Source organism: Cryptotermes secundus, unplaced genomic scaffold, assembly GCF_002891405.2.
Source record: "Cryptotermes secundus unplaced genomic scaffold, Csec_1.0 scaffold593, whole genome shotgun sequence".
NCBI lineage: Eukaryota > Metazoa > Arthropoda > Insecta > Blattodea > Kalotermitidae > Cryptotermes > Cryptotermes secundus.
The window spans coordinates 37,138-60,333 of NW_019739960.1; the positions used below are offsets into that span (position 1 = coordinate 37,138).

The window sequence follows — 23,196 nt, forward strand, 5'->3', positions numbered from 1 at the left end:
AGTACAGAATTCCTAATACTTACTTACTCGTGGAGCTGAGCTCTTATGGAGGAGCTGCCAATTCTGCAGCTACTCGAGAATTTCCCAGCATTTTATGGAACCCAAAGGTTCATTACCGTGTTCACAAGAGCCCTCCACTGGTCCCTATCCTGAGCCAGATCTATCCAATCCATACCATCCCATTCTATCTGTCTAAGATCCATTCTAATATTGTCCACCCACCTACGCCTTGGTCTTCCCTGTGGTCTCTTGTCTTCTGGCTGTCCCACCAATATCCTATACGCATTCCTCATCTCCCCCATTCGTGCTACATGACCTGCCCACCTCATCCTCCTTAACTTGATCATTCTAATTATACTTGGAGAAGAGTACAAGTTATGAAGCTCCTCATTATGTTAGGTGGGTCCCTGTCACCATGGCATGGCGTGTCCTCAGGTTGCAGATGTAGGAGACACCCTCCAGTTTTGGAGAGAAGCTGCGAATATATTGAATAAGCAGTCATGGACAGCCGACAAGGGCTGGCCCTCCAGCTTGGGGGTTGGACATGGGACTAACAACTCCTCACCATAAAAAATCATTATGTTACGAAAATGAACACAAAGCCTCGGACAGAATTCCTAATATTCGTATTATATAAGCTTTTTGCTCAGTATCAGCACACATGCACACTGGTCTGCATGTCCCCTGCCCCCCACACGCATGCATGCACACAGTCTAATTTAATTTCACAGTGATAAAGAAAAGCAAGAAATCTAAAATGTTAATACAAGCTTTTGTCCGAGTTTCTGACTCGTAATGCCAGACAGAATAATGAATGTTCAGACAAGTGGGGGAGACACAAATCACATAAAATACTGTGACATGTGTAACTGTTGCTGGGCCACGGGAGGTGGAACGAGTTACCACAAAGACAGACCCTTGATAAACAGTCAGCTGCCAAGTTATGCAACAGTGGAAATGAGGTTATGCAACACTAAAGAAAGCATGTGTCTCAGTGCTGTGCTGAGTAGAGCCGAAGCGCGCTAGTTGCTACACAGCAATAAACCACTCTCAGCAGCGTTCCCCAGCAACGCTTGTAAACCTGTGAAGATCTGAAGGGCCAGGATTTCCCAGCCTAAGTACAAAGGAACAGGCTTATGAGAGAAAGATGTGAAATATATCGAGTGCCATAAGCAGGTGAAAGGAACTTCCATGAAAATGTAAGCCAAGCTTGGACCTGTAAGGCAGGGCCCTGCATGTTATCTTGCAGCTTGGCAACTTCTCTGAGGACTGAAAAAACTTTTCATGTCATACAAAATTTAAACAAATTAGAATTCTCTGAAACCCCTTTTTATGCCATTGTAAATGCAAATGACATATACCGTATTTACGCATGTATAGGCCGCACATTTTTTGCCAAAAATTCAAGAGGAAAACTGGGGTGCGGCTTATATTCGAAATATTCGAAATCACACTTCATTTTAAAAAAATTATATTCATAATTAGTAATACAGGGTGTTCTACTCCTGAAATAATATTCCAAGAAAATTATTTTTTCTATAATTTCTGTCTGAAAATTGTGCTGCGGCCTATACACGCACGCGGCCTATACATGCATAAATATGGTAATTTTATCAAACTACTTTGTCTAAGGTGATGCATTAAATTTTAGTGGGGCCTATCCCATCCAGTCTTCAGGGATATGTATATAACACTTGAGAATTGAACCCATATTCATGTGATGTTTTTGACTTGGAAAGACTTCAGGAATGAGATCCTGAACTGTTGACATGAAGGCAGTGGACACTCATTATGTACGTAGGTCATACCGAAAGTCACGAGCAACTTTTTTTTGCATGCAACCTGGGAACAACAGATGAAAGAGAATACGGAGGTAGGTGGAACCAGCTGTTGTGTTAACCTTGAGTGTCTTGTGACGTCAATACCGTACATCACGTGACCAGTATCACTCCTAACAAATTGGCCGACAACCATATGTCGTTTCGCAAGCATGCTGTCATCGAATTTCTTGTGAAAGAGGAAATCCCTGCTGCAGAAATTCACCAGAGACTTCAGTGTGCTTATGGAAGTGTGTGCATGGGTGCGAGCAGTGTTAAGATGGGTGAAACATTTTAAAGATGAGAACACCAACATCAAAGATGAGCCTCGGAGCGGTCGTCCTCGAACAGCCTCAACTGAACGCAACAAGGAATGAGTGGATGAGATCATTCAAGATGACAAGCATGTGACTGTGGACACAATAGCCCAAAAGCTTGGAATAGGGCACAGTGCAGTACAGGAGATGATTGAAAGCTTGGGCTATAGGAAAGTTTGTGTTCGTTGGGTCCCGTGGTTATTGACGAAGACCACAAAGGTGAGCGAAAAGCCATCACCTCAGAACGGTTGCAGAGATATCGACACGAAGGCGATGATTTTTTGCTCTGTATTGTGACAGGTGACGAAAGCTGGTTTCACCATTTCGAGCCTGAAACGAAATGGCAGAGTATGGAATGGCACCATTTGCATTCTCCATCAAAAAAGAAGACAGACAGTGCCATCAGCTGCGAAGGTGATGGGCACAGTCCTCTGGGATGCAGAGGGGTTTATTCTGGCCAAATTCCTGGAACCTGGGCAAACCATCAGTGCTGCTTGTTATGTCCAGACGCTGCACAAGCACCATCGTGCATTGTGCGATAGACGTCCAGGACAAAACATCATCATCCTGCATGACAGTGCTGGCCGCTCGCCTCACATTGGAAGCAATTGCAAAGATGGGGTGGGAAGTTCTTCCACACCCCTCCTATAGCTCTGATCTGGCACCCTCCAACTACCATCTTTTCGGATTTGTGAAGGATCAGCTGTGTGGACAAAGTTTTGAGACACCGTCAGTGTCTTCGGATGGCTGGAACAGAATTTTACAGAAGGGGAATTTTCAAACTCCCAGAATGCTGGGAGAAATGTGTACAAAGAAGTGGTGATTATGTGGAAAAGTAAAGAAAGGTCTGTAGATTGAGGTGTTGTATTTGGTTTATCAATAATAAAGCATGTTACTTTACAAAAAATTGTTGCTCATGACTTTCAGCACGACTTTCATATATTGTGCTATCAGTTTGTTAAATTCAGAATAGCAAAATAGCGATAGAAATAAGAAAATAACACCTAAATGAAATTTTTTAGCATTATAGGTTCTGCAGTGGTAAGTTTCAGAATTATTTGGTTGGGTCATTCATTCCACATTGATTTCAGTTCATCTGTGTACTTATTTGCCATGTCAGCACATAAAAATCTATAGGCATTTTCACAAAATGGGTTTATATATTATTTGTGATCAGAAATGTGGAGTAATTGGTTATGTATTCATACATCCTTTTTAGGTAGAATGGAGATGAAGTTACAATTACATGAGGATTGTTGGGATCAAATATGGTGTTTCATGAATTGCTTTAACTCTGGTCTGAAAATATTTCTAATATATAAAACTATATGTCCTAAATAAAATATCTGTGTTCAGGAAAAGAAGCATTGCAGAACTTCTAGTATAACAACAGAACTGTTTCACAGACAAAAGTAGTATATGTGATATCAAGACTCTGAACTTCCATTGTTTTTCATAGGTTTTTGCAACCTGTGTTGGGGTTAGTTGTATCATAAGTTGCAGTGACCATCTAGGTGACCGGGACAGAAGAAGGAAATGGACTGATATATAGGTCTTGTAGTGGGAGTAACAAGGCCCTTTCCCATTGGATAACAGCATACGCCCTGCTGGCACCCATAGCCACACTATGACACCTGTATATATAGGTCCACTCCTTCCATTTGCTTCCATTCATCCTGAACATGGCAGTTGCAGTGTGCACTGAAACATTGCTAAACCCTAAGGAGTTAAGTTACACATTTCTTTAAGGCCACGCCATAGCTCACGCAGTTAGTCGCTGGCTTCCCACCACGGCAGCCTGGGTTCAAACCCCAGTCTGGTCAAGTGGGATTTGTGGCTGACAAAGTGGCACTGGGGTAGATTTTGTCTGAGTACTTCAGTTTCCCTTGCCAATCTTCATTCCACCAAATTCTCCATCATAATCACCTGGGGCAGGTACAATAGGCCCATCAGTGGCTGCTGTGCCAAGTGAAGCCAACTGGACTCCACCTCCCACTATGCGAATTTAAAAAATTTTAAATTTTACGCATTTCTTTTATGATGTTGCAGAGGGTGTTGGAAAAATGTAATTTTGTAGATAATAATTAGTGGAGGTTTCAGCAACTGGTATAAATTTCTGTCTGTTTAGTTTTCAGGGAAGGCTGTCAGACAGTCATGAATGCATGAATGACCTCAAAATAAAAGTTAAAAAATTACAGATTAAAAGTATATAAAAAATGTATGCCGTCTACCTGAAGTTAAAGGAGGTTCTGTAAATGTAACATTATGACTCATACAGAATTATGTTCTTGCAGGGTATGTCAAAAATTTCCAGCACTTTGTATTCAGACATGTCTGACACGGTATTTGGCTGTCAGATTGTACGAGGTATTCAGCTGTTATCCATGAACAAACCAAAGGATGGGAATGGCTATTACTACTGTAGTCACCAGCTTGCTTTTGGTCAGTAACTCCATGTTATCTGAGTTGAAGTAAAGAAGTTAGAATTGGACATCAAACACAGTTTACTCTTATACTGAGCACACACTTCATGTAAATTCTAGCTTCTGTCTATCTATTGTACATGATAACCTTTATTTATAGACTTCAGGAAGGTCTATGGTTCAGTAGAGAAGTATTTTGTAACATTTTCATTCAATTTAGTGCCCCCAGATAAGAAAGTCCTTGACCTGTTGAAGTAGAATTCAAAGGTTCAACATAACTAATACCAAGCTTTGCCATTGAACATGATCCTAGATCAGTACTATCAGCCTTGCATGCTCACAACATATTTCCATAAGATTCATAATCATTATCATTCAGGAATAAGGGATTTTAAAACTCCTAGTACTACAAGACTGGCAGACAGGTTTTAACATAAGGATAACAGTATTACCTAACTAACTGTGTGGATCAGAGTCTTTCTGAAGAAGCTGATAATTGATCAGCTAGTCACAAAGGCCCTCCTATTTTTTGGAACCTGGAAGTTCATACCATGTTCACAAGAGCCCACCACTTATCCCTGTTCTGAGCCAAATGAGTTAATGCCACACCCTCTCAACCTGTTCATTTAAAATCTATTTTTATTATTACCCCTCCCCCCCATCTCACCTAAGTCTTCCAAGTGGTTTTTTTTTTTCAGATTTTCCTACCAAAGCTTTGTATGCATTTCTCATTTCTGACACTGGGGTAATGTTGGTATTAAAAAATTGCAGTGCTTGGCCATCTGGACCATACACATGCACCATTTCAACGGTGCAGCACACTTAATAAAGATGAGTGATATCTTTCCATATCATTTAGTTTCGAAATGAATGGTTTCCAGGAAGATTCCCCAAGAATATCCTGTAATCCAGGAAAGTAATTTGGGTAATTAAAATGTTGTCATACGTTTGTACTAGGCATGGGGTTTAGATTTGTGATTGGATTTATTGAATGCTTATGACTTGTAACTACAAACAGTTGTAACACTGTCACTATTGTACATACTCTACGAATCACATTAAGTCTTCTCACTCTGTTGCGTCTTCAATAGTCACTACCACATAGCACATTCTAACAGTGGAGATTCCTCTGCTTATGGCTTACCACCAGCTACAAGTACCAACTCCCAGTTCATGACTTCCATTCTTGTTGTATAGTCGGGACACAGACCACATAGAAAATTCCGCCAATTAAAGTTCTTCTACTACTGTGTGTTTATTCATCACCATGGGAGCATGTTTACCAAGCCATTTATCTTCTCACTCTGCTCTTCTGGCATTCAGGTATCATGTCAGTGTATGTTCAGAAAGGCAGTGATTCAAGTCCTATGTCTCTAGTCTGATAAGTTAGACTTTTGTGATATTTCATTTGTAATTATTTCCCACATACGAGAGTACCAAGAACACTGCAAGGATGTCATAAGAATATAACTCACTCCAGCACTGGAATTTATTATTGGTTGGTTAAAGGTGAAGGTGAATTTGTCCCTGTGCTTCATTCAGCAGGTACAGAGGAGTGGAGGCACAACTCCATGCATTCTTAACCATAACACTAGATGGAGGTGAGAGACCATTAGGTAAGGGGCCAGATGGGCCCCAGATTTTTGATATTTAAAAGATAAATAACTGCACATTTTTGGAGTCAGAATAATAATTCAACTTGTAGTGTAACCAATATAATGAGTGAACTACCCTAGGTCCTGTTGTTGATTTGTTAGCAATGGTTCAATGTGTTTGAGGTGAATAAACTGTTCCCTGCTCTTTGCAAAATATCAATAGGCTGTACTCAAAATGATGTCTGCATGTTTAGAAGCAAATAGTGAGTCAGTTCGTGCTTGGTGACATTTAATAAAAGCGGATATGTATTTCAGTAAGTCAAAAGGAAAAAAGTTATAATGCTGATGGTTGTTGTAATGTCTTCTGTAGTCAGGCTTTTAAAACATTATTCATTGTATGTAATATTTATAGAATATATATATGTATGAACAGTATCCAAGCAAGCAGAATTTCTCTTTAAGTGCCAGGATTGGATGGCTGAAGCTTATGCACTGAAGTGAAATATAAAATGGTAAAGGAAATGAAGCATTCAAAATGGAAGAAATAAAGGCACTTATAAGTGAAGAGATAAGGTTGATATAAAATGTCTCAGCCTTCTCCTATATATACAAGAAAACTATAGGAAGAAGATTACTCAAATTAAATCAGACATGATGAAATAATGGAGCCAGTAAATATCAATTTATAAGGCAGTGATGCTGACCAGGAAGTTCTCAGTTGTGATAATGACAAACCATTAGCCATTCCTCTGAATTAAAAAGGACATCAGTAACATGGTGTATTTGATTAGTCTGTTTTATACATATTTATTAAGTTCATCTTTTAGGATACAAATATTAATGTTTGTCTCACCCAAAATGTTTTGGTATATTATTACAATTTTGAATGCACAGGTGCTGGCAGCACAGCAGTAACTATTGTCCCTCACAAACAAGGCATGAATCCATGTGTAGGTAAACATTTGTGTAACACATTTAATGTTCAGAATGACAACATTCAGAGTCAAGTTCTATTTCTAACCTAAAAGTGTCCCATTCTATCACTATACACAGTCCTAGGAAGCCCTGTATAACCAAATCTGGTGCATTTCTTCTATTTCCAGAACTTTGACCATAGGTAAGTACATTGCACATTGGATACACAATGTCCAGAATTTGGAGAGAATTCACATTCAGCTCCAGAGATAGGGGCTAGCTCTGTCTATTGGACCCAACTGAGTAGGTTTTACCTGAAGACGGGGACAGATTCCAGTTCCCGAAACGTTGTGTTTTTTAATAGAAACTAGACGGGGTGNACAAACTTTAGATCTTAATTGAAAATTACAGTTCAGTAAATGCTACTTCATTGGTTTATCATTGACAGTTGCCAGCCACTGTCACTATCTGTTATTTTTATGGATATTGGTGACGAAGATTGGGCATTTTTTAAATTTCTGCATAATTTAGTCATTGTGCACAATAACTGGTCAATGTCAACAATGCGTACTTCAAACTTAGAAATACCAAAAGATATGAAATTTACTGAGTAATCTTGCCAATATGTATGCTAACCATGGCTCTTAAAACTATATGCAAGCATTGTGGTAGAGTTTTTGGATGTGATTCAGATCACATTTCCAGCTTTTGCTTTTTTACAGGTAATTAGCCACTGTACTATACATTACTATGTAGACAAGGGAAGCAAGTATGTGCCAGAAGAAGAACATGCACTTTCTCGCTTAGCGTTGTATAAAGATGTAAAGTATATTTTCTGAATCTCATCTTCTTGCAGATGTGCCTCACTCTGAAGCAGATGACCATTCTGAATGCTGTAGGAAACCTTTGTCGGTGAAACCAAATCTTGAGAAAGTATCACAATTGCAATGCATCATGAAACATGAGAAAGATGTGATTAAACGGAAGTTCCATTCCTTGAGTCTGGCAAGTCTATCCTCTGTGTTTGGGAAGGCAAATGAGCCCTCATGCAAAACAGATGACAGTGATTCACTGTTAAAGACTCTACTTGTAGTCAGTTTTGCAACTGTTGCCATCATAGCAGCTGTACAAGGGATGTCATCCAGCAAATGAGTATTAGTATCAGATCAGTGGTGTAATGTTGGAGTGGAAAGGTGCCACATATGGGCCCTTTTTTTTTGTAAATAGTTACTTTTTCTGCATTAATAACAGTTTATAAAATATAAAACTTTACACTAAGTTTGTTTTATTTATCTGTGTACTAATGTAACATTCTGCAGTTATGGAGACTAGAGAGATAGTCAATCCAAAATGATGCAAGGTCCATATTAGGGTACTCTGGCCTATACTGTGGATCTGCACCTACACGTCAGCTGCAACTACAGCACACATGAAGAACTTGTTTTCAGCATCACCAGCTCATTCAACAGGACACAATTTTTCGTTATCTTTTAAGAGATGATATTTCATGCTCCAGTGTACTAGCTGATGGCCTGGTTTTTTAAATGGCCTTAAATGTCTGAAACGCAGTGTTTCTGAAAATAAGTTGTATTTATTGCATGCTTAAAGCCATATGCTTCAAATAAAAATGATTGGGGAACCATGGTTCACAGGAGGAATATTGAAATGGCCGTGGCAGGTGGTTAGAAGTCTGTAAAATTAGGAAAATTACATGTGTATCATGAATAGCTAGGCAACAGCTTGTAAACACATGTTTCTTAGGTAACACAGTCAACTATAGAACATTGTTTACTAGAGTTTTGATACATGCAGTGTGAATTTAACTGATTAAAACCTGATATCCATGACGACAAACCTCCAAAACACAGTAACGGCTAGGAACACAATAAGTATACTAGCGAAGTAGGTGATCTCCTTACGATTTGACCAGAACCTACCTCAGGCAGACAGAATTCAACAGAAGTGTAGTTACAGTAACATTTAGAGTGTTATTGTTCATAGTTACAAAGCGTTATAGTTACAGTAAGATTATGTTATAACTAATTGTAGTTCCACCTGGTGAATATCCAACAAGTCAATTTATTTTATTGCTAGTGGGATGGGACTAAGTCCCTTGTACTGCAGCCACTTCTGGCCTATTGTACCAGCCCCAGATGATAAGTGAGGGTGATTGTGGAGCAATTGGTGGAATGAAGATTGGCAGGGGAAACCAAAGTACTCGGAGGAAACCTGCCCCAGTGCCACTTTGTCCACCACAAATCCAACTTGACCAGACCCAGGATGGAACCTGGGCCACCGCGGTGGGAAGCCACCGACTAACTGATTGAGCTATGGCGCGACCTTTAAATCTGGAAGCGCCGGGAATCGAACCCAGACCTCTGGATCTGTAGCCAGGCACTCTAACCACTAGACCACAGAGGTGGTCAATAAGTCAATCTAATGTGGAACCCATGAAATACTTGCATTACCAGAATACGTGACTAAGCAGAGAAATTGAATATCCATATTTGTTAGAAACAAGTGGTCATAACTCCTAAACCATAAGTGATGGACCAAAATGGATTGCATTTTTTAGAAGCTCTTACAGTTTATCCATGGCAGGCAGTTGAAAGTCTGTAAAATTAGGAAAATTATTACATATTTTGGGTCATTGTTTAAACAATGTACAATTTTATTTTGGGAATAAAATTAACATCATTTTTGGATATATCAGTCTTTATTCTTTCATTTACAAATAACTTTTAATATAAGATACACTGTAGGTCTTGAGTTATGAGCGGTTATGTAAGAGGTTGCACAAGTGTTATGCTAAGTGTTACTTGCGGCTTCATTGTTACACTTTCTGTTACTTGTGGCTTCATTCCAGCAGACATCTTATCAGTGCATGATGTCATACGATGCCAACTTGCCTATAATATTGCATCATCCACTAGTCATATAGCTTGCATTCAATAACATTTGACTCACAATATGTCCAGATTCTTCTACATGCTTTGCTGTGCACATTTCCATGGTAATGAAGTCAACAATAGAACTTGGTTACTTAGCAGTGAAGGTACCAATAATTACAAATTGTTACATTTTCTGTTAATAACAGTTTCATTTTATTTGCACCCTCATATAATAACGTTTTCAATGTTAAAAACATGAATATTAAGAACTAATCCATTTTTATCCTTTCAAAGTTTTGAAATATAGTGCCTGTATATATGCACTTAGTTTACACTTCTATTTTCACATGTTCATTTCCATTTTAATTTATATTTAGCTCTGAAAAGTGCCAGAAGCTTTCAGTGAAAGATGTACATTTCATGTATGTTAATTATCACCACTGCTTCCTCCCACCCATGTTTGGGACTGCTAGCCAGTCAAATTAGGTCATCAAACATAAATATAACTCAATCATTAGGGTTTCCTGAGACAGGAAGCAATCAGTGTCAGCTCATTCTAACCCATGCTTTGAGCTTCTTATCTCTGATTTCACACTATAAGGGCATGCCATCACGAGCTTCAAAGTACAGCTCCTGGACAAACACAAGACTGAGTACTTCTAACAGCAAATCAGAGGCAACTGAGGAAAACTCTGACCAAACAGACAAGGAGAAAGATGACCAGATGGAACAATCTCCATTTTGACCCTGCCAAGAAGGGTATGACTGATGGCAAACCAAGGGGCCAGTCAGATACTTGTATCCACAACGGCAACACATACGAGTTCTAATGTGTTTATTCCAATACTACTTGCACTGTTTAGGGGTGTCAGACAACAATATCCATCAATCCATTAGTAATATGGCTGGTAAAGCAGAATATTGCACCATAAATAAATAAAGACTCAGCTCTATACAGTGTTTTCAGGTTATATTTTGCACTTGTTATTACTGTGCTGGTGAAATAGACTAATTGATACTACCAGTACTTGTACTTTCTTGTTTATTATCTGATATCACTGTATCTGAAATGTTTCTTTTTCCGGTCATTATTATTGAAATGGGGACATGAAGATTATGACAACCTAAAAGACTTTTGGTTGATTACTGAATAAATCTTTTTGCCCTTTTATGGCAAGACAGTGAGAGTGACAAAATTCCCTCACATTCATGGATTTAGTCACATTTCAAATAATGGCAGTGATCTTGACAATAATCACACGAACTATGACACACTGTTGAAATTAAGACATTTTTTTGACATGCTGGATCCTGCATATTTAAAATGTAACACTCCTTTTGAGCATCTGGCTGTGGATGATGTCATATTTCTTTTCAAGGGGAGGAAAATTTTCAAACATTAGATACCCAAGGAACACCTGTATGCAGAATAAAGATTTCTAAGTTATGGGACATGTCTGGCTCCGCATATTATGTGGATGTCTGCATAGCTATGGAGAAGACTCAGATGACTGCAGATATGGCAACATTTGCAACTAACTGAAGAACAAGTGACAGAAAAGATTGAAGGATGTTGAGGTGCTATATATGAACAGCTTCTTTTGGTTGCCTGACTTATTCAGCAATCTGAGAAAAAAGAAAACCAGTTGTAGGGCATTCAAACCTAACAGAAATAGAATGCCACAGAACGTTTCTTGCTGGCTTCATACTTGGGTTCTTGGACTATGAAGAAGGAGGCAGTACATTTCTCTGAAATTAGAGTTGACTTCTGCAACTACTCGGTGCTACATCCCAGAAGATGATACTCTCCTCTCCTGCTGTCTACTTCTTGGTAGTTTCTTGCTTGGCTTGCCCTTTGTCCATGGAGATAAAGGCAGAACATTGGTGCACTTCTACCAGACTATGTGGCATTACATACCAGAAGATAGTACTATTCATATGCTCTGTTTGCCACCTGCTTCTTGCTTGCTGTATTCCTTGACCAAGAAGGTGGAGTTAGAATGTTGGTGGACTTCTACAAGACTACATGACAATACAACTGAGAAGATAGTACCCTTAAAGATTTATTTTCAATGTTTTCTGCAGGACACTCCAGAGTAATGCCAAGGGAACCTGTTCATGGTCTACCAGACCATCTTCAAATATAATTACAGGCCACAGTATGGTCAGGCAGGGTCTTAAAGACCAAGTGCTCTGGATTCACTATGACCACATTTATCATCAGTATCAACAAAGATTGGTTCTTCAGATCCGTGTCAGGAACTACTAGATAAACTTGTTTAATTGTAGTGCTTTTTTTTCTTGATTTCCTCTTAATATCTTCATGTTTCTTTTATTTATGGTTTATTTGGTGACACTGTTAGTAGTTCAAACTGTATAACTTTGAGTCCAGTTCTTGATACTTCATTACTGTAAATGAGCAGTTGGCAGACTTCTCGTGCCACATCTTGATTTCATAATTTTCGTTGCAGTGGGGCTGGATTGGTTTCATGTAATTTATTTCTGTAAACAGAATTGTTTATGATTTTTTAAGCCTTGTGTTTATTATCTTTGGCAATGTAAGCAATGGTCTGACATCAGAAAGCTTAAACAAACACCAGCTTTTGGGTGGATGTATTTATATCAATTTTCTTGAGTGGCTGAAGAATATGTGTCAAGTTTAAATCAGAAGTTGATGCTAAATTGTCCAGGCTCAAAGTTTGAGTTTCATTAACAAAAAACTTGTGATTTTTAAACAAGTTTGTTGAAAGGCAACATAGCAGTCTTTAAATCCCTTTATTGCTCTTTCCAGAAAAGCATTCTGAAGATGAGTCTGGCCTAACTGTCCTGCAAATTGATGTTGTGTTAGAATCTATCCAGGGTTGTTTCAAAGCCACATGTCTGTTTCCTAGGGCTACTGTAGGGTTTTTTGATAGTCACCATAAATGCTGTATTGTTGAATTTCTGTGGACTGAATTACAAAGTAGATATGTGTTAAAAATGTGATCTCTTTTGCCATATCAGTGATGTCCAAGGTTTGGGTGTGTGAATTATATATATATATATATATATATATATATATATATGCCACACGCCACAGCTGAACTGTAAGATCATGGGTAAGAGACCAGGTTTGTATGGGAAGTGGATATATAGCTCCATACATACTGTTGTGAGTTTGCTAGGTAATTTGACAAGAAATTTGTGCGTGGTCTTGGATTTGGCAAATACGTTTATTGGACAGTCACTTTTACATTTACAAGTACAGTTATTCCCACTTACAATGTCTTTGGACGTTTCTTCTTCAATGTTACAACACTCTTGCACCACTAATCTTAGTGAAGTGTCTTCTGGTTGTAGCTCAACTGTCCTTAGTTCTCATCAGATACGAAACTCTGCTGCTGTAGTCAGATATGGACTCTTATATCCTGCACTCAGACAGAATAGGGAATACCTTGTCGAAGGGTTAATTTCGCCTGCTGCTATGCAAGGAATCTCGTGTTGTGATGGGAATATGTGTCTGTCTCAAACAATTCATTTGTAACAGTGGAAATCCCACTGTTAGACTTTCATTTCCAGGCCAGCAATTGCTAGCTGTTGACCAGTGATGGACATCTTATAGTCTGGTTTTCAGGCAGCACCAGATCATATTCACTGAACGATGGATTTAAATGAGAAAACTTTAGGTCCATCTAACCAACAGTGTGCATTTGTAATAATACTACTTACATCTTGGCCCCTACAACTAACAGACATCTGTGATAAAATAAATTCAGTTTGTGGGAGGTTGCAAATGGCCCAATATACCAAATACATGGCAGACAGTTTTTTCTCAGACCATACATAAACATGAAAGAAGCCTGCATTATAAGACCATCTAGCTTGTTTATGACATGGAAAAATACGTCAATTTTAATATTATTCCCTTACCTACACCAAGGTGTCCTAAGTGGTTCCTTTCCTACATGTTTCTGAATATAATTTTATGTGTTTCTTATCTTTCCCATTTGTGCTGCATTCCATGCTCATTTCATCATCTTTCATTTTATCAGCTAAAAAATGTGAACAGTATGAATTAGGAAGATCCTCAGTTTTTCCTAGCACTCTGTTCCCAAACACCCTTAGTATACGTTCATCTCTTAGGATAACAGACCAAGTTTGAATCTTACAGAAACAAAACTGCTGATTTCCATATTTTAGTCCTTATATTCCTTGGGAAGAAGTCCATGCAATAATTCACAACATACCGAAAAAAACAAAGACTGCTCATCTCAAAGCAAAGACCAGTTTTGTTTTTCTGCAGTGGGAATTATATTGAACCATAATTCTGATTTAATTATATTATTAAGTCCTGTTAAGATATATGAGTTTATGCAATAATTGTCACTCATCATCACCCTGGTTAAACCATCCATTCAAACTCTCCTGAAGGGCTTGAACCTGTTTCTCTATATTGTCCAGTCTGTCTGTCAGTTGTTTCTCTGATACTTCTGACTTCCTGTCAATAATATCCATGGCAGATTTCATAACACTGCTGTCCATCTTACAGCAGCCTCCAGGAAGTCCATAGCAATCCATCTCTGTGGCCATATCACAGTCTGTTTTCTTCTTTGGAAAAACTGTACTAGGGAAGATGATAATTCTCTGGCCCAGATTAGGAAATACCTTAAATTCATTGTTGGGCAATGAATTTGGAAAAATAAATACATTCTTGAATAAGTTCTGTACACACATGAGGTTGGGGTGAATGTATTTTGGCCAACAGCAGCACTGATATTTTGCTCCCACTGGACAAGGGCAAGACAAGGGATCCCCTAAGAGCATGGTTTCAAAATAAAATATTGTTTCAATCATGGATTCAATGCTAACTAGTTGTGCATCATTTTTAATGGCCTGTGTGTCACTTACTGCCAGGCCATTGAGCAGGTTCACCATGACTAAGGGTACTAAAAGCACGAAGAAAAGAAATATTACATAACTCAGACCAGGCACAAGATCAAATGGTACACTGGAGATATCAAATTCACCCATTAGCATTATAAGTGTTCTGAATATAGACATAGAAGGTTGCTGAAAGAAATTGTCTTCAGTGCCATTCTGTCCAGATGTTATTCTATCATGAAAGAGTGAATAAAATCCAAGAGCAAAAGCAATGATGAGGAAAACATCCCATACCAAGAATTTTAAGTAATTGCACAGAACTCTACGCATCATCTCATTGTATGTGGACAGCACATGGATGTGACCAATCTGGAGGAACATTTCAGTCCAAGCAAGTAGTATTGCAATGGCATCAAGAGACCGGGCACACTCACTCCCTTCCTTAGACAGAATAATGAGTGTGGATATAATCAAGAGCAGCTCAATGCAATTCTCAAAGCCACAGAAGTACCTTTTGGGTGACACAACCATTTGGAACAGTTCTCGTAGCATAAGGCCTACCAAGAGAATGACCAGCAGTATCCACTGTATACCTGTATGCTTTGTTCTGTCATGTAAAATTATTTGTGGGTTCGAGGTGTTTCCAGGTTTTTCTGAACAGTCTCCGAGAATGTGAAGTGTCAGCAAGCCCACAAATACTGCGTAAAATATGAGGTTAGTGTAGAAGAAGATTCGGAAGTGGTTCCACTTGAGGTGCAGGAAACTGAGTAGCACAGGATGCGTAAGGAGTGGCCTGAGGTCTTGAGACTTGCTGATATAATGGAGTGGATACAGCTCAGGAACAGGTTTATGTGAGTCTGTGCTTGATCTGCCCAGTTGGCCACTTTCTTGAGACTGGAAATACTGTACACTACATTCATTTGTGGGTGGTTCAAGGAATCCATATTTAAATGTTAGTTCATATTTGTCATCTCTCCTGAACTTGCCATTGCTTTCTAAACAGTCATCTAGGAAGCTTCTTAAAGTTACTGGATCAATGTCAGCTAGAGGTGGATAACCAAAATGGTTCTCAAGCCCAACATATGCCCCATTCTGAAGCAAAGCTCTGGCATAGTGCTGGTCTTCTTCTTTGACTGCATAATGCAAGGCAGTGTTCCCATTAATATCTGTGGCATTAATTTCGAGTTTTAAACTCTCTTTCCTTTCCAAGAGCAGTTTAAAGCATTTTCGGTAGTCACTGCCATGGGCTGGTTTTAGATCTTTACCTTTCACCACAGCATGGAGTAATGTTTTACTGTCAACTGTTTCAACCTTTGCCTTGTATTCTGATAACAACAGCAGGATGTCATAGAATCCACCTGAACATGCATGAAATATTGGAGGCTTCCTATTGGTAGGTACTGTGGCATCAGGATCAGCGCCGTTGGACAACAAGAACTTTGCTATATCACACAGACCATGATGACAAGCATACTGCAGGAATGTAAATTTTCCATCATCAGCATTTATTAGTGCTTTTTTATCAGTTGTCTCAAACTTTGATTTAAAATCATGATATTTTTTGAAGTACAGATATTCAAACAAAGTAGTGACCTCTGTATCTTCCTCTTCTGAAAGTTCTACTGACTTTGGTGAAGGCAGGTATATATCAGGGAACTTTTCTTGTATGAGTTCTCGTATTGTTTTTCCACTTTGTGTGTCTCTGTTTTCAATCGCAACATTAAATTTACCATATCTCAGAATAGCTTCAACAGCAAGTTTACAATGTCCTAGAAGTGCTTCATGCACTGCTGTGCGTCCTTTTCGGTTATGCTTGTTGATCTGTATATTAGACTTGGCCATAAGAAGTGCAATACATCTCTCCATGTCATCTCTGTTCTTCATGAAATGCTTGGCTGCTGTGTGCAAAGCTGTGCAGCCAAAGTTGTCCTGGATGTTGACATCAGTTCTGCTGTCTTGCAGCAATACAGCTATTGCTCTATAGTTGCCATGTTCAGTTGCGACATGCAAAGGCGCTTTGTTACGAATGGGATTCACATGATTGGGATCTGCACCAGCAGCCAGCAAGGCTACTATGAACTCTTCAGAGTCATGTTCCTTACAAGCCATATACAAACATGTGGCATAATGAGGATCACCATATGGATGGTCAGGGTTTACGACCTTCTTGCCATCTGCATTACATTGCTGTAGAAGACTACTGAAAAGGATCATGTCCCTGTCCTTGAGAGCTGTGAGTAGCTGTGCTTGAAAATCTGGTGGCATGCATACACTGCATGCATCCCTATTTTTGGACATGGTTCCTAAAAAGAGAAAGAATATTTCCAAATGTACATTGTAAATGATGAACATTTTAATATGTAGGTAATCCGGCGGAAACTTTATGCTACAGTAGACTTGCCTCAATTGTGACAAAGTGACAGGCTGTTACCTCATTTTACTAGACCCATCTAGAAAAATTATGGAACTGTAGCATAACATCTCATCTCCCACACTCATGCTAAATTGTCAGCTCATCAGAACCTCATTGATTTGATCATTGTGAAGAATACAGTAAGGGAGACTGAGGCTGGTTGCTACGTGGTGCTAGTTGTCAAATAACTAACTTCATGGTGCTGGGCCTACCTGAGAAACCGCCAGTTGTGCAGCTATTCAAGAACTTCCCAGATTTTATGCAACCCGAAGGTTCATTATTGTGTTCATAAGATCCTTCCAATGGTCCCATATTCTCAGCGAGATCAATCCAGTCCATACAACCCCATGCTGTCTCTCTAAGATCCATTTTAATGTTATCCACCCACCTACATCTTGGTCATCCTAGTGGACTCATTCCTTCTGGCTTTACTACCAATAACCTATGGGCATTCCTCTTTGCCTCCATTCATGCTACATGTCCTGCCCGTAGCATCCTCCTTGACTAGATCATTCTAATTATACTTGGCAAAGAGTACAGGTTATGAAGCTCTACCTTATTCAGTTTTCTCCAACCTCCCATCACTTCATCTCTTTTCAGTTGAAATATTCTCCACAGCACGCCACTCTCAAACACCCTCAGTCAATGTTCCTCCCTTAACATCAGAGACCAAGTTTCACACCCATACAGAACCACAGGAAAAATTATAGATTGTATATTCTAATTTTTATGTTTTTAGACAGCAGACAAGAAGACAAAAGGTGCTGGACTGAATGGTAGCAAGCATTACCCGAGTTCAATCTCCTCTTAATTTCCCCCTGAATCAAGTTTTCATTTGTTATCATCTTTCTCAAATATCTGAACTGTGCCACATTTTCGAAGCATCTGTTTCCTATCTTTATATCATGATTTTGCCCTGCATTTTGATGACGAGACAGTAACATATACTTAGTTTTCTCTGTGTTTACTTCTAGACCAACCTCCTTACTAGCATCAGTTAAAGCTTCTGCTTTTTTTCTTTATGGTATCTACATTATCACCCAGTAGATTCACATCATGAGCATAGACCAACAGCTGATGTGTCCTGTTTAATTTCAGTCCTACCTCGTTTTTCATGACCTTCCAAATGGCATATTCTACAGTAAAGTTACAAACAGTGGCAAAGAGTATGACCTTGTTTTAGATCATTTTGGATAGGAAAATTATGAGGCAAATATTTACCTATATGGACTTCACTATGCATTTTATTTAAACACATTTTAATCAGCCTAACCAGTTTCATGAATACCATAAACTCTTTAAGGATATTGTACAATACTTCCATACTAACTCAATCATACGCTTTCTTGAAGTCTAAGAATAGCAGAATACTGTCTCATCGTACTCCCATTTTTTCTCCAGTATCTGACAAATGCAAAATATCTGATCAGTGGTTAATCTGATACATCAAAACCTACACTGATGATCCCCAGTAATTTTATCTATATATGGACTTAACCTTGAGAGAAGAATATTGCATAAAATTTTGTATGAAGTTGATAGCAGTAATAGCCCACGATAGTAACTATAGTCAATTTTATTGCTCTTCATTAGAATTGATACAATAATAAAGTCCTTCCACTGATCAGGCAAGTCTTTTTCATTTCAAACTGAATTAATGAGTTTATGGATCTCAGACTGTAATATCTCACCTCCTGCTTGAATAAGTTCTGCCAGAATTTGATCATTGCCTAGTGATTTATAACTTTAGAACTATGCAATAGAAATTTAAACCACAGAAAGGCTATGATGAGGTACTAATGACTCAGCTGTATGTATTTCTGTCTACCTAACATCATTGACCCTACATACTGAGAGAAGTAGTTCTTTCCCCATATTCAAAATTTTGTGGGAATTTGCAAGCACATCACCATTATACAACTCTTTAATGAACCGTCACAACACAGCAAATAGTAAAACATCAAAGTCAGCGTACAGCTGTGGCTTTGCTGCATGTTTCGGCCACTATCGGCCATCATCAGGCAAATACATATCAACAAAAATCTACCATTTAACTGCAATCATAAAATGGATATAACACTATTAATCATATAATTTTAAAATTGCTTATGTAAAAAATACAAAAGTTCATAGGTTGGTAACCCCTCTCAGATTAATTTATTCTTGTGTATATGTCTCTAATATTCTTGCTTATGCTTTGCGTTCTAAACTCTACAAGAACAAATTTCACTTCTCTTAGTATTATGTATCTCTAACAAACTGTACCCTCATAACTGCTGACACGATTCTCTTATTTGCAAAAAAAAAAAATATACCTTATTCATGGTGGTTAGTCCCCTTTCCATAGAAACATGTGTATTCACCTGCTGGTTCAGTGCTACCTTTGTCCCATCTGACCTCCTGTAATCTAACTTATACATATTTTGATATTTCTTTTGCACTTGTCATGAGGAAACCCGCCTTATACAGACATTTTACATCCCACATACCAAATCTTATGTCCATTTTCTTTAGCTTAGATTGTTTATCTGAATAATCCGTCCAGGTCCGAGGACATTGTGACACTTCCTAACAAGCTTATTTTTTTTTGGAATCGTTAGCCCCAAACCTGGAGGGCCATGACTTTTCGGCTGTCTGCGACTGCTTATTCAATATATTCATCACTACGCTCCATGTCTGAAGGCCCTTGCCTCCATCCGCAACCTGAGGGCGTCCCGTACTGTGGTGACAATTGGATCCACCTAACATGGTGATAGTTTTTAAATACAAATTAAAAATGAAGCGTAAGTAATAGTGACTCCGCCATCTACCAGACTAAAGCCATGGTGGACCTCTGCTTGTCCCTACTCAGTAGTTGCTCTGTGATTGGTCGCCCTGTGTGGATGGGAGAAAACATGTTTTCTTTGCCTTTGCATAAATTTTCCATTCTTTTGCTTTCTTTTTCGTAACAACTAGTGGATTTATTTTTACCGAACAGTTTCGTGACATCCCAGCTACTGGAATTCTGGTATTTTATTGTAATATTTTAAATTTTATATCGCACGTCTTTGTTCTTGTAATTCATTGTAAAAATGTATAAAAGGAGTAAGTTGTTGCAACAATCTAGGGGTTAGCTGTTAATCTGTAACAGCTTACTCAGCTGCCATTTGATTTTGTTCAGCTGGCAAATATGAGAATCCACAAGAGGAAAATGAAAATATGGAGCATTCCCAAAGAAACTTATGTGGAGACGGCAAAAGAAGTTGTGATTAAAGCATTCAATTAAAGCTAGTCATCTGCCAAGTGCTAAGTAAATTTTATGACGCTACAGAGATTTTGCAATGAAGATAGTGAATAGAATTCACGAAAACCTAAGGAATCTTGAGGCGCTGACTAGTCTAAACAAGAAGCTGAATCCTTTTATATTGAATTTGCGAAACCTTGCTTATTTTTCAGAGCTCCTACAAAATGGTTCCGGTACAATGCATGTAATGGATGAACCCACGACTGTTTCCCCGCGTTCAGCGATTTCTGTATTTCTAACAACGACAAATCTTACGACGATATTTACGATTTCGTGTCTGTAGATTGGTGTGATGCGGTATCTGCGATCGCTTTGGTTACATTATATATGTATATAAATATAAATAGTTTATTTAATAAGTAATCATAAAGACCGCGCCATAGCTCAAGCGGTTAGTTGCTGGCTTCCCACCGCGGCGGTCCGGGTTCGATCCCTGGTCTGGTCAAGTGGAATTTGTGGTGGACAAAGTGGCGCTGGGGTAGGTTTTCTCCGAGTACTTCGGTTTCCCCTGCCAATCTTCATTCCACCAATTACTCCACAATCACCCTCACCTATCATCTGGGGCTGGTACAATAGGCCAGAAGTGGCCGCAGTACAAGGGACTTAGTCCCACCCCACTAGCAATAAAAAAAAATCATAAATATAAAATATGCATTTGAATTCTCTGTCAAACTCAAATTAAATGCGAGAAGCAGAAACCGAGGGCAATATTAAACACGAAAGAAAGAATCCGTCACCACCACTGATATTTGTGCCAGGACTCATAAACATGCAGCGACTAAAAGCTACAATTGAACAGGTAATAAACAGATCAAACTACACTTTAAAAATAATCAACAATGGAGCAGTAAAGATAAGAACAAACAGAAATATCACAAAACAATAATAGACATGCTAAAAGAGAAAAATAATCGAGTTCCACACACATCAGTCTCGGTAACAACTTGCGTACAGAGTGGTAATCAGAAATCTACACCACTCGGTGCAGCAGGAATTGATGAGAGAAGATACTGAACGAAAGGGGCGCAAAATTATAAACTTATAGAACATCAGGCAGGAGGTTTCTGGCTACCCCTTGTCACTCTCCTCCTTAGATATCGCACCAGCAGGAACAACAGCGAAATAAACAACATTAAATATGATAGTCCAAAAGCAAAATAGTAATATACTACAACGCAAGAGATGCCAAGCATACTTCCACACCAAGGGGTACTGCACACAGAGACCAAGATGCGTGAAATGTGGCAAATCAGTTAGCATTGAACAATGCACTCTACATGCCTACGCTGTAGAGAATCGCATCTGGCCAGCTATAGAAGCTGCAGTCTATCAAGAAATCATAAGCACACGATTTTCTTCGCATTCATATTACAAATACACCGAGACAAGAGAATGAAATTCCTGCAACACCACAGAAAAGTGAAAGACGACCGAAAATGACATACGCACAAACAACTAGAAATACTATCGAAACGCCAACAATCACACCAAACAACACACAAGAATATACACTGATCAAAGTAATGCAAGAGTCCTTCACAAGGTTCGAAGCCATCTTGACCAAACAAGCTGAAAAAATGAGCACACCCCTTAATCTCCTCACCACAGTAATTAATAAATTAATAAAATAATTCACGTATAAAACGTAACGGCGTGGAATGCAAACGGGCTGACCCAACGTATAAAGGAAGCAGAAGTTTTTGTCAACACCCAGAAAATAGACATCCTCTTAGTGTTCGAAACCCATTTTGCGGAATAAAACTGTGTAAGTGTTCCAAAACATATCACATGCGCTATCAAACATCCGGATGTGAGAGCGCATGCAGGCTCAGCCATAATCATAAGAAAAGATAAAACATCACGAACTTGCCAAATATGAAACGCACTACATTCAGACAACGAATATAAACACCGAAGACTGGGATGGAAATTAGATTAAATATATAGATAAAGTCAGCTATATTTTAAAAATATTGTTATTTATTTATTGCATAATGTATCCTGTATTATAAATTTCTGTTTGAAAAATATTTATCATTCTAAACTTCATGAACTTTTCTTACTGTCGTTGTCTCCCTTCATGGTGAATTTATATGCCTAATCCATCTTTTCTCTTACAACCGTGCGAAAGTGATTTCAGAATTTAACTCACCCCTCTATTGCGTGCAGCCGCCGTAATTGCTTCGTGTTGTTTGATATCTGTCTGAGGTGTCCGCCAGTATTTACTTTGTGATGGCAACTGTCTCCATAACAACCAATCGATACGCTATTGTGCGTGACAATCGTTTTGACATGCAGATTGATTGTTCTCCCTGTCAGACTGTTGCTTTATTCCTCTATAATAAACGGCCTTTATTCGTGTTGTATGTGAAGACAAGGCAAATAAACGTGAATGATGGTACTATAATTTACTCTGATTTTTGCCCTTAACACGCCCTATTTAAGCAGAAATTTCATACACGCAGGCAGAAAGAGCGCCTGAAACTCATCTGAATTATTATTAAAGAATTCAGTTCTCATCTTACAGAAAACATACTGCGCCTACACTACAAAGACCAACCGGTTAATGCTGTTTACCCTTTTATAGTTTGAATCATACAAAGCCCATAAACGCAATATCGTCGCAGAAAACAGTTTCTGAATCGTCAAATGCGATACATTTGACTCATTCAGGTTGACTAG

The 23,196-nt window shown here is 38.7% G+C and overlaps 2 protein-coding genes across 11 annotated transcripts in view; one reads left to right on the forward strand and one right to left on the reverse strand.

Annotated features, from left to right (window-relative positions):
• The window catches only part of LOC111872174 (A-kinase anchor protein 7), a 35,952-nt gene extending 27,607 nt beyond the window's left edge, over positions 1-8,345 (forward strand). For all 10 annotated transcript variants that reach the window (XM_033754572.1, XM_023865779.2, XM_023865777.2 and 7 more), the window contains 2 exons: positions 4,429-4,576; positions 7,924-8,345. In XM_033754572.1, the coding sequence (XP_033610463.1) occupies positions 4,429-4,576; positions 7,924-8,219 (444 nt within the window). In that variant the 3' untranslated portion in view covers positions 8,220-8,345. The remainder of the gene's footprint in view (positions 1-4,428; positions 4,577-7,923) is intronic.
• Positions 8,346-10,483: 2,138 nt separating this feature from the next.
• The window catches only part of LOC111872192 (transient receptor potential cation channel protein painless), a 30,155-nt gene continuing 17,442 nt past the window's right edge, over positions 10,484-23,196 (reverse strand). Inside the window, exon 2 of the mRNA XM_033754571.1 lies at positions 10,484-17,121. Coding sequence (XP_033610462.1) covers positions 14,321-17,116 — 2,796 coding nt within the window. The 5' untranslated portion in view covers positions 17,117-17,121 and the 3' untranslated portion in view covers positions 10,484-14,320. The remainder of the gene's footprint in view (positions 17,122-23,196) is intronic.